At 36.8% G+C, this 12,617-nt stretch overlaps 2 protein-coding genes across 2 annotated transcripts; both read right to left on the bottom strand.

The window, feature by feature from the left end:
* Positions 1 to 5,575: 5,575 nt before the first annotated feature.
* On the bottom strand, positions 5,576 to 8,619 carry gpn2 (GPN-loop GTPase 2). The gene is made up of 6 exons (XM_048152219.1): positions 8,513 to 8,619; positions 7,525 to 7,991; positions 7,283 to 7,439; positions 7,029 to 7,189; positions 5,890 to 6,020; positions 5,576 to 5,786 (listed from the first exon to the last, which is right to left on the bottom strand). Exons 2-6 carry the CDS (start codon positions 7,939 to 7,941, stop codon positions 5,714 to 5,716), a joined length of 939 nt encoding a protein of 312 aa, XP_048008176.1. The 5' UTR covers positions 7,942 to 7,991; positions 8,513 to 8,619; the 3' UTR covers positions 5,576 to 5,713.
* A 365-nt stretch (positions 8,620 to 8,984) lies between these two features.
* snip1 (Smad nuclear interacting protein) lies at positions 8,985 to 12,558 on the bottom strand. The gene is made up of 4 exons (XM_048152218.1): positions 12,228 to 12,558; positions 11,909 to 12,038; positions 10,236 to 10,807; positions 8,985 to 9,819 (listed from the first exon to the last, which is right to left on the bottom strand). Exons 1-4 carry the CDS (start codon positions 12,386 to 12,388, stop codon positions 9,561 to 9,563), a joined length of 1,122 nt encoding a protein of 373 aa, XP_048008175.1. The 5' UTR covers positions 12,389 to 12,558; the 3' UTR covers positions 8,985 to 9,560.
* Between the last annotated feature and the right edge of the window lie 59 nt (positions 12,559 to 12,617).

The following is a 12,617-nucleotide window of genomic DNA, read 5'->3' as shown; positions in this document are numbered from 1 at the left end:
GTCAAACCGGTTAAGAAACTGTTTTAGGGGGTTGTGCTGATTGAAATGCGTTAGGAAAGTAAGAGAAGGGAGGGTTGGTGGTGGGTTGAGCTAGTCTGCAAGCAGGAAGTGAAAATGAAAAACGAGAGGGAGGGAGAGAGCACGAGTAAAGAAGAAAATCAGATAAACCACACAAAGTGGTTGAAAGGCAGAATACATTATCATCACAAAATAAGCCCATCTATTTATACTGTGGTTCAGTTTGGAATCTAAAAAGAGATAGAGAAAGAATCTCTTGGGAAAAATATCTTTTAAGGGGAATAACACACCGTCTCTCGTTCTCTGCTCTCCCCACCCCCTCTCTCCCTGCCTGCCTCTCACTCGAGCTGAAGCTTTGCTGCTTGCAAAAGCAGCACAACTCTGCTTTGGTATCTCAGTATGGGGGATGGGCAGAGCAGAGCAGAGCAGCACAGCGCACAACCTTAATGCAATGCAGAGCCGCTAGCATTGCTGGCCAACTCTAGTTGTGTCCTGTGAAGTAGGGAAATCTTCTCTGGCACTTTGGAAGAGTATATTGAATCTGGGAAATGCATTTTTCCTCAGTGAAATGTATACATATTTCATCTTAAAGCAACGAATATGGAAATAAGATGAATCATTTATGGCAAATGTGATATAGTGTTTCATATATTTGATTTGGACATCTAAAATGTCTTTGTTAAATAACTATTGAATCCTTTGTCAGTGAAAATGATAGCAAGGTTAAGTATATTTTAATAAATATTTAAAGCATAAAGTAATATAAATGATGGTGTTATGTTATACAACAAAAAATAGCAAAGTCAAAGGGACATATTTTGAAGATAAAGTTAATTTATGATACAATATTTTGGAGAGAGAATAATAATAAGAACAACTAATAAAAACTATTTCATGTCAGTCCCATCATTTTATCTCTTTACATTAGCAAATCATTTTCATTTAATGCTTTTATTGATCAGTGTGTAAATACCAGATGCTTTTATCAAAGTAGCATTTTTACAGTGCATTCAAGGCTGTGTTATTTTAGTAGCATTGATATATATATATATATATATATATATATATATATATATATATATATATATATATATATAGGGGTTGGACAGAGAAACAATGGCCAATGTAGCATTGGAGGTTTCACACCTATGCTCGGCCTTGTGCCAGTCTTTGCTGATTTACATTCCATCAGAAAGAGCAGAGTGTGAAGGTTGAATTAGCAGAGCAATTGCAATCCACACAACATAATGGGAGACATGTCAGAGTTCAAAAGAGGATAAATTGTTGATGCGCGTCTCTCTGGCTCATCTGTGACCAGCAACCCTTTTGGTGTATCCAGAGCCACAGTATCCAGGCTAATGTCGGCATACCACCATGTAGGACGAACCACATCCAACAGGATTCAGAATAAATGCGCACCTCAGCTCTCCTGTTTCCACCAAAACTCTTTGTTGGTAATTCCACAGACAATATTCATGGTCAGGCTGCTATACCCAAACCTTTGGTAACTCGTGCCAATGCAAAATGTCGGTTTCATTAGTGTCAACGGTGCAAGTCTTGGGCTGTGGACATGTATTATTCTCCGAAGAGTCCACCTTCACTCTTTCCCACATTAGAAGCTCCAAAGACGCTTAATTCCTGGACTGTTGCTGCCCAGAGTGAAGCACGGGGGGTGGATCAGTGATGGTTTGGACTGCAATATCAAGGCATTCCCGACTGTGCTTGATGGGTGCGTCACTGCCAAGGACTACCCAACCATTTTGGAGGAACATGTGCAAGTAAGGGTTCAAACATTGCACCCCGAAGGGGGTGCCGTGTATGAGCATGATAATGAACCAGTACTCACAGCAAGACTTGTGACAGAATGGTTTGATGAAACATGAAAGTGAACTTCTCCCATGGCCTGCACACTTTGGGGTATTTTGGAGAAGCAAGTCAGAAAACATTTTCCTCCAGCAGCATCACATAGTGACCCACTGTTTTGGAAGAGGAATGGCTCAAAGTCCCTCTGGCCACTGTGCATGACTATCTGTCATTCCCAAGATGAATTGTTAGTGTATTGGCCACAGAAGGAGGCCCTACACCAAATTAATAGCTAAATGATTGTGGTCTAAAACCAGGTGTTTCAGTTTCATTGTCCAACCCCATAATATGTTAAATTAGATTTCATTTCAATTTTATTTAAAGTTTTTGTAACTTTTTGTTGTTATTTTATTTATTAATTTTTTTAAATATGCCTATATAGGTTTTATTAACTTTTAGTTTGTTATTTTAGTACTTCAAGTTAAACTAAACGAAAATGAAATTGGCAATTAGCTAAAATATGTGTATTTATTTATTTTATTTCAGTTAATGTTTATTTTATTTTAAGTAATGAAAATGTTTTGTCATGGTTTTAGTTTTTTTGTAGTTTTACGATAATAACCTCAATTCAAGGTATACATTTTGCTTGTCTATTCCCAACTATTTTACACTTTGGCGGCTAATTTTTATGAATTCTCTACTCATTTGTATATTTTTGAACAATTTACATCATACAAAGTCATACGAAATCACCGACTTGTAACATACAGTCAAACCAAAAATGATTCAGACATTTTTGATATTTTTGATATATTTTTAGTAGTTCATTTATGTAAGTGAGGATAGCAAAATAAAGTAAACTGTGACATATTATACCCAAAAATTCTTCATACGGTGGACTACCAGTAAAACTGATACGAATTTGGAAACAAATATTATTCAGACACTTTGACCTGACCATGTTTTGCTTAAGTGTTATCTGACATAATTAAGATACACAGTTTAACTCTGAGATCTTGTCATATTTTATTACCATTTTTTAAACTATAGTGAATAAACTGTATTAATGAATTAATTGTTAAAGGTGTCTGAATAAATTTTGGTTTGACTGTACGTTTTCCCGTGACATCAGGTTGGTATTCTGGATCAAACCCATGACCTTGCTGTTGCAAGCACCAAGATCTACCAGTTGAGCAACAAAACAAATCGATACAAAACACACAAATCAGTTTTGAACTGTGATATTTACATGTAAATGATTCACATTTAGAAGATATTTAGTCTGGTAAAAACAAAAAGTAATTAAATCCAATAAATTGTGCTAAATCTTGAAAATGTAATGGTTGCAGATTTTCTGTCTTCCTTCTCTAAATAAGCGGCATTGAACGCTGTCATTTTAAATACATTGCTCTTTGCCTACAATGGTTGAGAGAGAATAAAGTCTGGAAGACATAGATTTTGCTGAGATTTGCAAGCGAAAAAAATGAAAGCCAAACAAGTACGGCTTTCATCTGTCCTTGTTTGTCAACAGTTTTAATGAGGCAGAGTACAAAGTATGCCACATTTTCTGTGTAAACAAAACCATGTGTACTCAAACCCTTTCATGACCCTCGGTGCGCCAATAAGCCACATGTATACACTGCTGGTAAAGGGAGGAAACTGCTCAGCAGAGCCCTTCATTCAATCAGAGTTTCATTCAATCCCTTGTTCTCAGACACACCCCCACATGGGAATCCATAAAGTAGCAAGAGCAGACACAAGGAAGTTGGTCCTCAGCCAGCAGGTTGCTGGGCAGCCGTCACACACACAAAATTACTCTCTGAAGTGTGCTAGGGAAGGAAGTACCACTCCAGAGAGCCATAGGAAACCATAACTGGGGCATAATCGTGTGTTCGGCACACACTCATGACATTCATAACAACAAAAATATTTATGGTGACTTGTTCATGGTGACTTAATTTGCCTGAGAAAAAAGTGGCTTTATATATATATATATATATATATATATATATATATATATATATAGATTTTTAAAGTTTTACTAATTTCTATTTGTTTTTTTGGCTGCAATCTATAACAGTTCCTATCTGTCAATTTGTCAACAGAATTCAAAGATCATTAAATCATAGACCCAAATTTAAAGAAAAAGAGCAAAACAAAATCAGTTTAATATATTTCCTATACAGCAGCAATTTTTCTTAGACTTCAATAGTCACACACCAACTAGTTTCTTTCAAACTGAAATATCTAAACTTCTTTTATCACCCTAAATGATGCCTAGAGCAAATACAGTGTCAAGCTTGAACATACTCAGAACCTGTAAAGCAGAAACAGATTTCACATTACCAACTCCATTCCCTGTCTGTCTCCTGTTTTTACCCTGCGGATTCGATTAAAATGTGGACTGGATTATGAACCGTCATGGATAACGCTTTGGCACATGAGGTTCTAATGACATACAGTGTGTGCAATAACATTAGTCCTGTTTGTGCAGTTATTGCAAGAATATTATACTCTTTACATTCTTTTTCAGGTATATATAACAGTATATCGCAGCACATACAGTTATATAAAAATGATACTAAGTCATCTGACTGTCACAAGCGTTTTTAGACCGCAATATAATTTTCCTACTCCATCCCGCGTTTTCCATGGTTCCCAAACCGAGTGCGCTAAGAGTCGAAGCACTTCTTTCTGGTTCCTGGAATACTTCCGTGGCTCGCACAAGTATGTGTTAAGGTGACTGTGGTGCAGATTTATTCCTAAGGGATGCTGTAGCACTTTCATACATAAACTTAAATTATTAGATCATATTTTGCTGATATTAGCAAGAAAAACCTGACCAAAGGACAAGTTCTACAAACACCGAGCACTATCTAACATAGTTGTCATGTCTTCCTCTCGTGTACAATGCATTCCTGTGTTCTTCCGCGGGTGAGAAGGCCTTTTCAAGGTCCAGACTACACATATGAAAGGTGTTCCGGCTCTGCCACAAGTTCGCAAAATACGCGCCCTGTGTCACGAGAGCGAGGGAGAAAACCTGCGCAAATTATTAAACCAAATCAGAACCGTTTATACTGATTTATGAGGGTGTAACCAATGATAAAAAGCAGAAGTGTTCATTAATTTCCAAACGAATTGTCGCAAATTTCACACATTTAAGCACGACAATAATGAGATAGTAATGTGTGCCATTTGAATTATACGGTTTTTAAAACGGCACAGTATTAAAATTGAGGCGACTGCAGTTTCCTAAAATTCAATAATAAACGAGGCTAAATAAAGCTGAATAATATATTGTGTGAACAAGTAGCCGTTACGACTATGACCTCTAGTGGTGATATTTTCCGTGCATTTACACACTGATCAATAAACTGCTCATAAAAGAAAGTCCATGTCTATTTATGCATCAAATCTTTCAAGCCCAAACACTAAGATGTAGATCTATAAAACTGAGAATTCAGCTTTCAGTAACTTTCTATCAGTGCCAGTCAAACTGAAATAAGGATTCATTTTATTGTTGATAAATATGTCCATTGTTTCTTTGATAAAGAAACTTGTTTTTTGAATTACAAGTTATTAAAAAAATACATATTTATGTAATTATTAACCTTGTGAACTCACATCTAATAAACTGGATGCTTATGTAGATCAATTTTGAGATGCATTTACCTAAAACCATTTCAAGTGCTCAAGACAATTATTTCATTGTTACTAAATGCAAAATAAGTATTTAACAAAAAACATTCTATTATTTTATTTTATTTTTATTATGCATTTTATTTGCTCCTTTGTGGAAGTTCAACATGTCTACAATGTTTGAATGTGTGAAATAAGACAGCTCTGCTACTTTTTTTTTACTTTTTCTTTTTTAATCAATATAAAAAATGGGTTACAAATCCATGACTTCATCCTCCACAGTTTTCCCAGCGGCCTCCACATATTTCTCCTGTACACCAAGAGTTCTGAAATAAATTGTTAAGGACAATCTTTCACAATTGTGACTGCATGAATTAATGGAACATAACTTTAACAAAAACAGAAATCTAAACAGTATGAGAAGGATACGTGCTGAACTGGAAGTCTGCTCCGACAGCAGCAGACATCATGACCTGCAGGTTCCTCTCCTCCAGGTCTCCAAAGCAGTAGCCATTGGCTTTGTCCACAGTTCTCAAAACTTGCATCATGCTTTCCTTGTCCTGTAGAGAAATAACAATGGTCAAAAGATATGCCACAAAACCACATGCGTTTACATTTACATTCATGTATTTGGCAGGTGCTTTCATCCAAAGAGACTAAAAGTGTTTGTACTAAATGTATTATTTCCTTTTTTGATCCAGACCAAAAAAAAACAAGACAACTGAACTACAAGTGTAAAACACATTCACTAAGGATCTGGTTTGATCAAAACAAACTCCTGTGCGATTGCTCTGTTAGCGTTCACACTTATACAAATGAACTGCTCTACCATCCTAACCTTGAAGTGCACCAAACAAGTGGACCAAAACCCACTTTTACAGGGGGTCTCTGTCCACTTCCAAACATACTCTGGTGCGGTTTGACTGAAATATGAACATAACATGGACCAAAGCCATCTAAACGAACCAAAAACAGGACACAATGTCACAAGTTGCGACCCTAAAAAAAGACAGAATGCTCAAGAAGTTGTGGTTCTTCTTGTCATAGGTGCTATGTTGTCCATTAGGGTTCGGTGCAGGCATCAGAACAGCCGTCTCCTTACAGCAGATCTTCGTTTGTGTGCAACAGAGGAATTTCTGGTGCTATTTTGACTCCTTTGGACATTTTATAAGCAGTTCTTAGCTGGTAAAAATACCACCATACGTACACACATACAATGAGTGCGTTTAGCCCAGCACACTGCATAGTTTTGGGTGTTCGGTATGTTCTGTCGCAAAATATATGGCATAAAATATGCCTAATTTGTTCTGTATCTTTAGGTTTGGTGTTAAAAATGACAGTGTAAATGCTAAGTCAACCAGGACTAGATGTATCATTTTCTGTTTTTGGTCTGGACCAAAAGACCCAAAATAACCAAAGTACAAGTGTGAGCACACCCTTACATTGCATTCAAGGTACACATTTTATGAGTTCTAGCTTTCCCTGGGAATCAAACCCATGACCTTGTCATTGCTAACACCATGTTTGAGCTACAGGAAGAATTACAATTACAAAAAGTGTGCACTAACCTGGACGTTAAGAGGTACAAAAGACACTAAGCTGTAGTCCTGGATCACTTCAGCTAACTTCACATTCAGGTGGTGAAACTTCTTGAAGAAAGGGTCCGAAGCGAGGTGCTCCACCAAATATGACAGGTCAAGAACCTCAGTGTAGAAGTCTAGATTGAATGCTTTTGAAAGACAGTTGGTATTAATGGAAAAGTTCATCCACAATTGATTATTTATTCATACTTTCTGCATCAGTCTGGACTATATCATCTTACCAAGTCTGCCATATTGCTCAATGAGGTCCATTTTTGAGAGCACATTGACATGTGGCAATTCAACATGCAGCATGGTGGACAGGGAAGTACACAACACAGAGATGAACTTGGCCGGATCAGCACAGTAATGAGAATCCACCAGATGGACTGCGGTCAGCTGCCAATATCAGATGAAATCAGACAGGAAATACATCTTTATAAATCAGAGAAAAGTTCAGGAAAAGTTCCCACCATGTACTTACCCTAAAATTCCACTTCGACAGTTGTGCAAATATATTCTTGACCGAATTATGATGAGTGTAGAGTTCCACCTGACCTGGGCAGTCAAAAAGGAAGTAGCAGTCATGGTGGTGCTTCAGTTTGTTCTCTAACCAGTCCAAGTTTGCCTCTAAATATTCCATAGAGTAGATGAGGCCGCCATTGGGGCCAAGTTTTAGACCGTCCATCACATCATCCAGAGTGACGAGCTCGGATATGTCCACGGCACATGGATAAGGCAACCCTTCATTGGCAGGATCCAGATTTACAACAACCACCTTACGCCCGAGGTGGCTCAGGAACTCCTGCATGCCCCGGCAATAAGTGGTTTTACCTGAACCAGGTGGACCAATCACAACCTGGCCGAAATGTAGAGCTGGTTTTGAAGGATGTGATGCCATCACAATGAAGACAGGTTCACCACTATGCAAACAAACAAACTAGGCTTCATCTAAAAGAGAAAATGACAACTTCTTAGAAAATAATGTCGAATTGTACAATTTAAAACATAATTGACAATGTTTTTACAAATGTAAATACAACTGTAAATACCATGTAAATACAAATGTAAATACCATGTTTTACCATGTTCTTATTCAAAAAGTCACCATTTACTTGCATTGTGAAGAAAGTGTCTGTCATTCAGGTTTGGAACAACATGAAGCTGAGTAAATGATGGCAGAATTATCTCTTTAAGATAAATTGAAAATTAAAAACGAGGTACAACTAAGTTTAATTAGACATTTAATTTTGATTCCCTGGTAATCGTGTATTATTATCCTTAAATGTAAATATTACAGAGCAGATATTGATTATGCAGATTTGTGCGGTCTTGGAATAAGTCTGTATATATGCAGCCGTAAACAAAATATTTTAGACAGATACGACAAAACCAAGATAAACTAGAATTAACGTATATTGAAAATGAAATATGTATAATGTCCTAAGACATACATAAAACAAAACACAAACCTTTAAAAGTCAGTGAATTATTTCGCTGCAACATGATGCTAGAAACATGCTGGGAACCGGATGTTGATTATTCCAAAATAAAAGTCCCATAAAGCTTACTTAATGCTTTTTATTAGTGAATACAGAAACGTTACAAAACTGTATAAATCAGACGAAATCAGCGTGAAATAGCATAAGGTCATCAGTTTATACGGAGAAAAATGTATAATTTGAAGGACAAAATGTGAGCTTTATGTTTATTTATGTTTTCACTGTATATTTGCGATAGATTCATTCAAATACGTTTACTAATGTAAACCGAAACATTTAAAATATAACATTATAATCGCTTTTAACAAATAAAATTAACTATTGGATTTCTTAATTCAATGCACATATGACAAAAGAAAGATTGCTTGGCTCATCAGAGGGACCATCAATTTCAGATTTCCTCATTTGCTCTTACGTGTGCAGTCAATCAAAAAGGCAAACATTCATTATTCTCCATATTTATTTTACAATACAAAACATCTAAAAATCAAATACGACCGTACTGTGAGAGAATAAAAATTTCTAAAGAAAGATGGCATCTTTTGTATAGCAATATTCAATTTAATCTCAGTATTTTCTGAATAACCATGAGGATGATTAACCTGCTGGCGCTCACTAACCATGTCTCTAATAACAGACTATAAATGAAAACACATGAAACAAGCACTCACATCAATTACATCCGGTAATATTTACAGTAACCAAATCTGGACATTATATTCACTACTTCAAGAGTATCCAAAATATATGTTTTTTTTTTTTGAGGATAGATTAATTAGTTCTGGCATTAAGCACTTGCTTTGAGGGACAACAATGTACACAGTTTGACGGGATACAAAAGCTATCCACCTGAGAATAAAGTCATACAGACAACTTGGGCAGGCTGAAGCGTGACTGTTTCATTGTCCAGAAGAAAATTATGAATAATTGAGCAATTTACGCTCGACCTGTTCCTACAGGAAATTCTTTCAAAGAGTCCAGCACAAAACAGGTAACTTTGGTAAACTTGGGGCGAGAACTACTCATCCAGGCCTTCATCATCCTCTTCTTCCTCCTTCTTTGCATCAACCTCGGCTGTGTCGGAGAACTCATGAAGGAGCACATACTCTCTGCTGCTGAAGCCAAACTTCAGTACATCCTTTTCTTTGAGCTCGTAGTAACGCTGAGGATCTATACGCTGATTGTTTAGGTAGGTGCCGTTACCAGAACCCAGATCGATGATGTACGGCTTCACTCTCCTGCCCGTGGTGCCGTCCGCCCGTGTAAACTCCACTAATCTGGAGATGATAAAAGGCAAAGAGAAAAGGTCAACCGTTATGGTAAGGAATTACCACATTGATTCAGTAATATTTATTTTTTTTCCTATTCTATACTTAGTAGGTGATTGGATGGAGGCAGATCTGAATGCAAGTTAGCAGTCAACAGGCCCTTTTCACATTTCTGGGGTTCTCAGAAGCAGAAGTCATCAAAGATGGATAACCCTATGATGGCGAATGGAAACTACTACATATATAATTTTTGAGTTTCCATTTTCTCCAATTTGTTTCAATAGAAAATCCATGATAGCGTTTTTAAATTAGTAAATGCTGTAGAAGTATTGTTCCTTTTTAGTTCATGTTAACTAGTGTAGTTAACTGTTAACAAATGAAACCTTACTGTAAAGTGTTACCATACTATCTTTGGTTGTTCTGACCTGTACTGAAAAACAGCATGCTGTTTGGAACAAGAAGGGTGGTCGATAGGAATGTCTGCAATCTTCCTCTGCCGTCCAAGTAGATACGCACTCTGTCTGTGGATGTACATGACTGGAAGTGGCTCATCATTCTTAAAGGGGTACAAACGCCATCTTCTTTTGGGGATTCGGGCCTCGGGAGGCTCATTATACTTGATCACCACCCCCCTGAATGTATTGGTATCTTCCACCAAGGCACCTGATAGTTCAAAGTTGGGCTTTTCCTTCTCAGGTGCAGGGGCAGAATCGCTATCCTGCTGACCACCGAACTCATTTGCCTCGTCATCACCACTGCCGCTCTGAGCCTCCTGTCTGAGGCGATTCTCACGCCGTCGTTCATTATGCCGTTCCCTCTCAGCCTGCTGTTGCTGTTGTAAGTGGGCATCCCGTTCTCTTCCCCTATATCTGTCCTGCTCTCTGTCTCGCTCTCTTTGCCGTGGACGATCTCCCTCCCTTTTTACCCTGCGGTCATTCGAATCATCCCTTCTCTCACGATGCCGATGACTTTCAGACCCTCTGTGATCATCTTGCTCCTGTAATAAAAACAAAATCTCCTTAAAGAAAACCTACACTTAGAATGTCTTTTAAGTTACTTTCAATAATAATAATAATAACAACATATATATATATATATATATATGCGCTAGTCTGTAATGCTGTAATATAACTATAAATAACATTTTTTGTAAACAAGAATGAAAATTACTTAATATTCTACAATAACCACAATTTAATACACACAAAAAAACAACAACGATAATAATTTGTATTTTAAATCTCTATTAAAGAAAATAATATAGCCTACTGTATTAGGTCTGCAATGCTGTAATGTAACTGTAAATAACATCTATTGTAAACAATGGAAATTGCTAAAATATTCTAAAATATCCACGATTTAACAAAAAAAAAAAAAAATCCAATAATAATTTGTATTTTAAATTTCTATTTTAAAAAATTATATAACCTACTATATTATTATGACTATATTGGGTATGTAATGTAACAGTATATAAAATCTTTTGTAAACAACAAGGTAAATCAATATGCTCACAAATATTCTAAAATAAATATCCACAAATTAACAAAAATAATAACTTAAATTTTAATTGGCTATTTAATAAAATTATAGCATAATGCATGATTACTATATTCTGTCTGTAATGTTTCTGTAAATAACATTCTGTAAACAATGAAAAATGATGATAAAATATTCTAAAATACCCACAAAGTAACATATTAATAACGTGTATTTTAAATTTATATTAAAAGTAAATAATAAAATATATCATGTTTTATAATCACATTTTTTCCACACCAAGGTCCCTCCAAAACCCTCGAGCTATCTCGATCAGAGAATGAGCTTCCCAGAGACATTTAACGCTATATTTTAACACATTAACTTGAACAATTAAACATTTTATAACCCCAAAACAATTAATAAAACTATATAGTTAGGTTTAATGACCACTGGAGTATATTTAGATCATTTTCCTCAAGTTAGAGAGAACATACATTAAGAAAAACAATACATCATCAGCTAAATCACATTCAACACTTTACATTCATACAGCTTTCTCATCAGTTCATGACATAACTCGGTATACGTTGATCTGTATCTGTTGAACTCAACTCACCCGCTTTAACCTGACGTCGGTGCTGCGATGCGGGCTTCTGCTCCTCCGGGGCCGAGGTGACCTCTCCTGCTGTCTGCCCGATGAACGGTCTCTTCTCGCTGGCGATCTGTCCTTTCTTCTGACTGGTGATCTACAAATACAGTTCAGGAAACATTCTGTAAGAAACCACTGGCTACAAATAAAATGACCTGTTGATCCTCCTCACACACTACACTATTTTTAAGGGAATGGCCAAATGAAATAAAAAAAATAGGAGCAATCTCTTTATTCGGCTGAGCTGTCATGAAGATAAAAAGGCTGTGAGATCTAAGGCGCTCACCTGCTGTCTCGTCGTCTCGTTGGAGGGCTGTTGCTGCTTCGGCTGGAGCCTGAACTGGATCGACGTGTCCGCGGAGGCCGCGCGGGACTCACTTTTTCTTGCTTAATTTTCGTCTTTACAACCCGGCCAGGAGATTCTCTGTGCCGTCTCTTGTTATCCATTATGAAATTAGCTCGCCTATTAGCTTCGTAGAACGTAAGAGTCGTTCATACCAAAGGAGAGCATGAAAACAGATTCAAACCACATTTACGAAACTTCCATGTACACTTCCGGTTCGATGATTGTACGCTGAAGAAATCTGTCCCCATTTCTCTGGAAAGCAATTTAGTTCCGCGTTCTTCAGGGATTCAATGTACCGTTTTTTAAAATTAAGAGATTGAGATTATAGAG

This window comes from Megalobrama amblycephala, linkage group LG13 (genome assembly GCF_018812025.1).
Source record: "Megalobrama amblycephala isolate DHTTF-2021 linkage group LG13, ASM1881202v1, whole genome shotgun sequence".
In the NCBI taxonomy this organism is placed as follows: domain Eukaryota; kingdom Metazoa; phylum Chordata; class Actinopteri; order Cypriniformes; family Xenocyprididae; genus Megalobrama; species Megalobrama amblycephala.
This window is presented reverse-complemented; position numbering and strand designations above follow the sequence as displayed.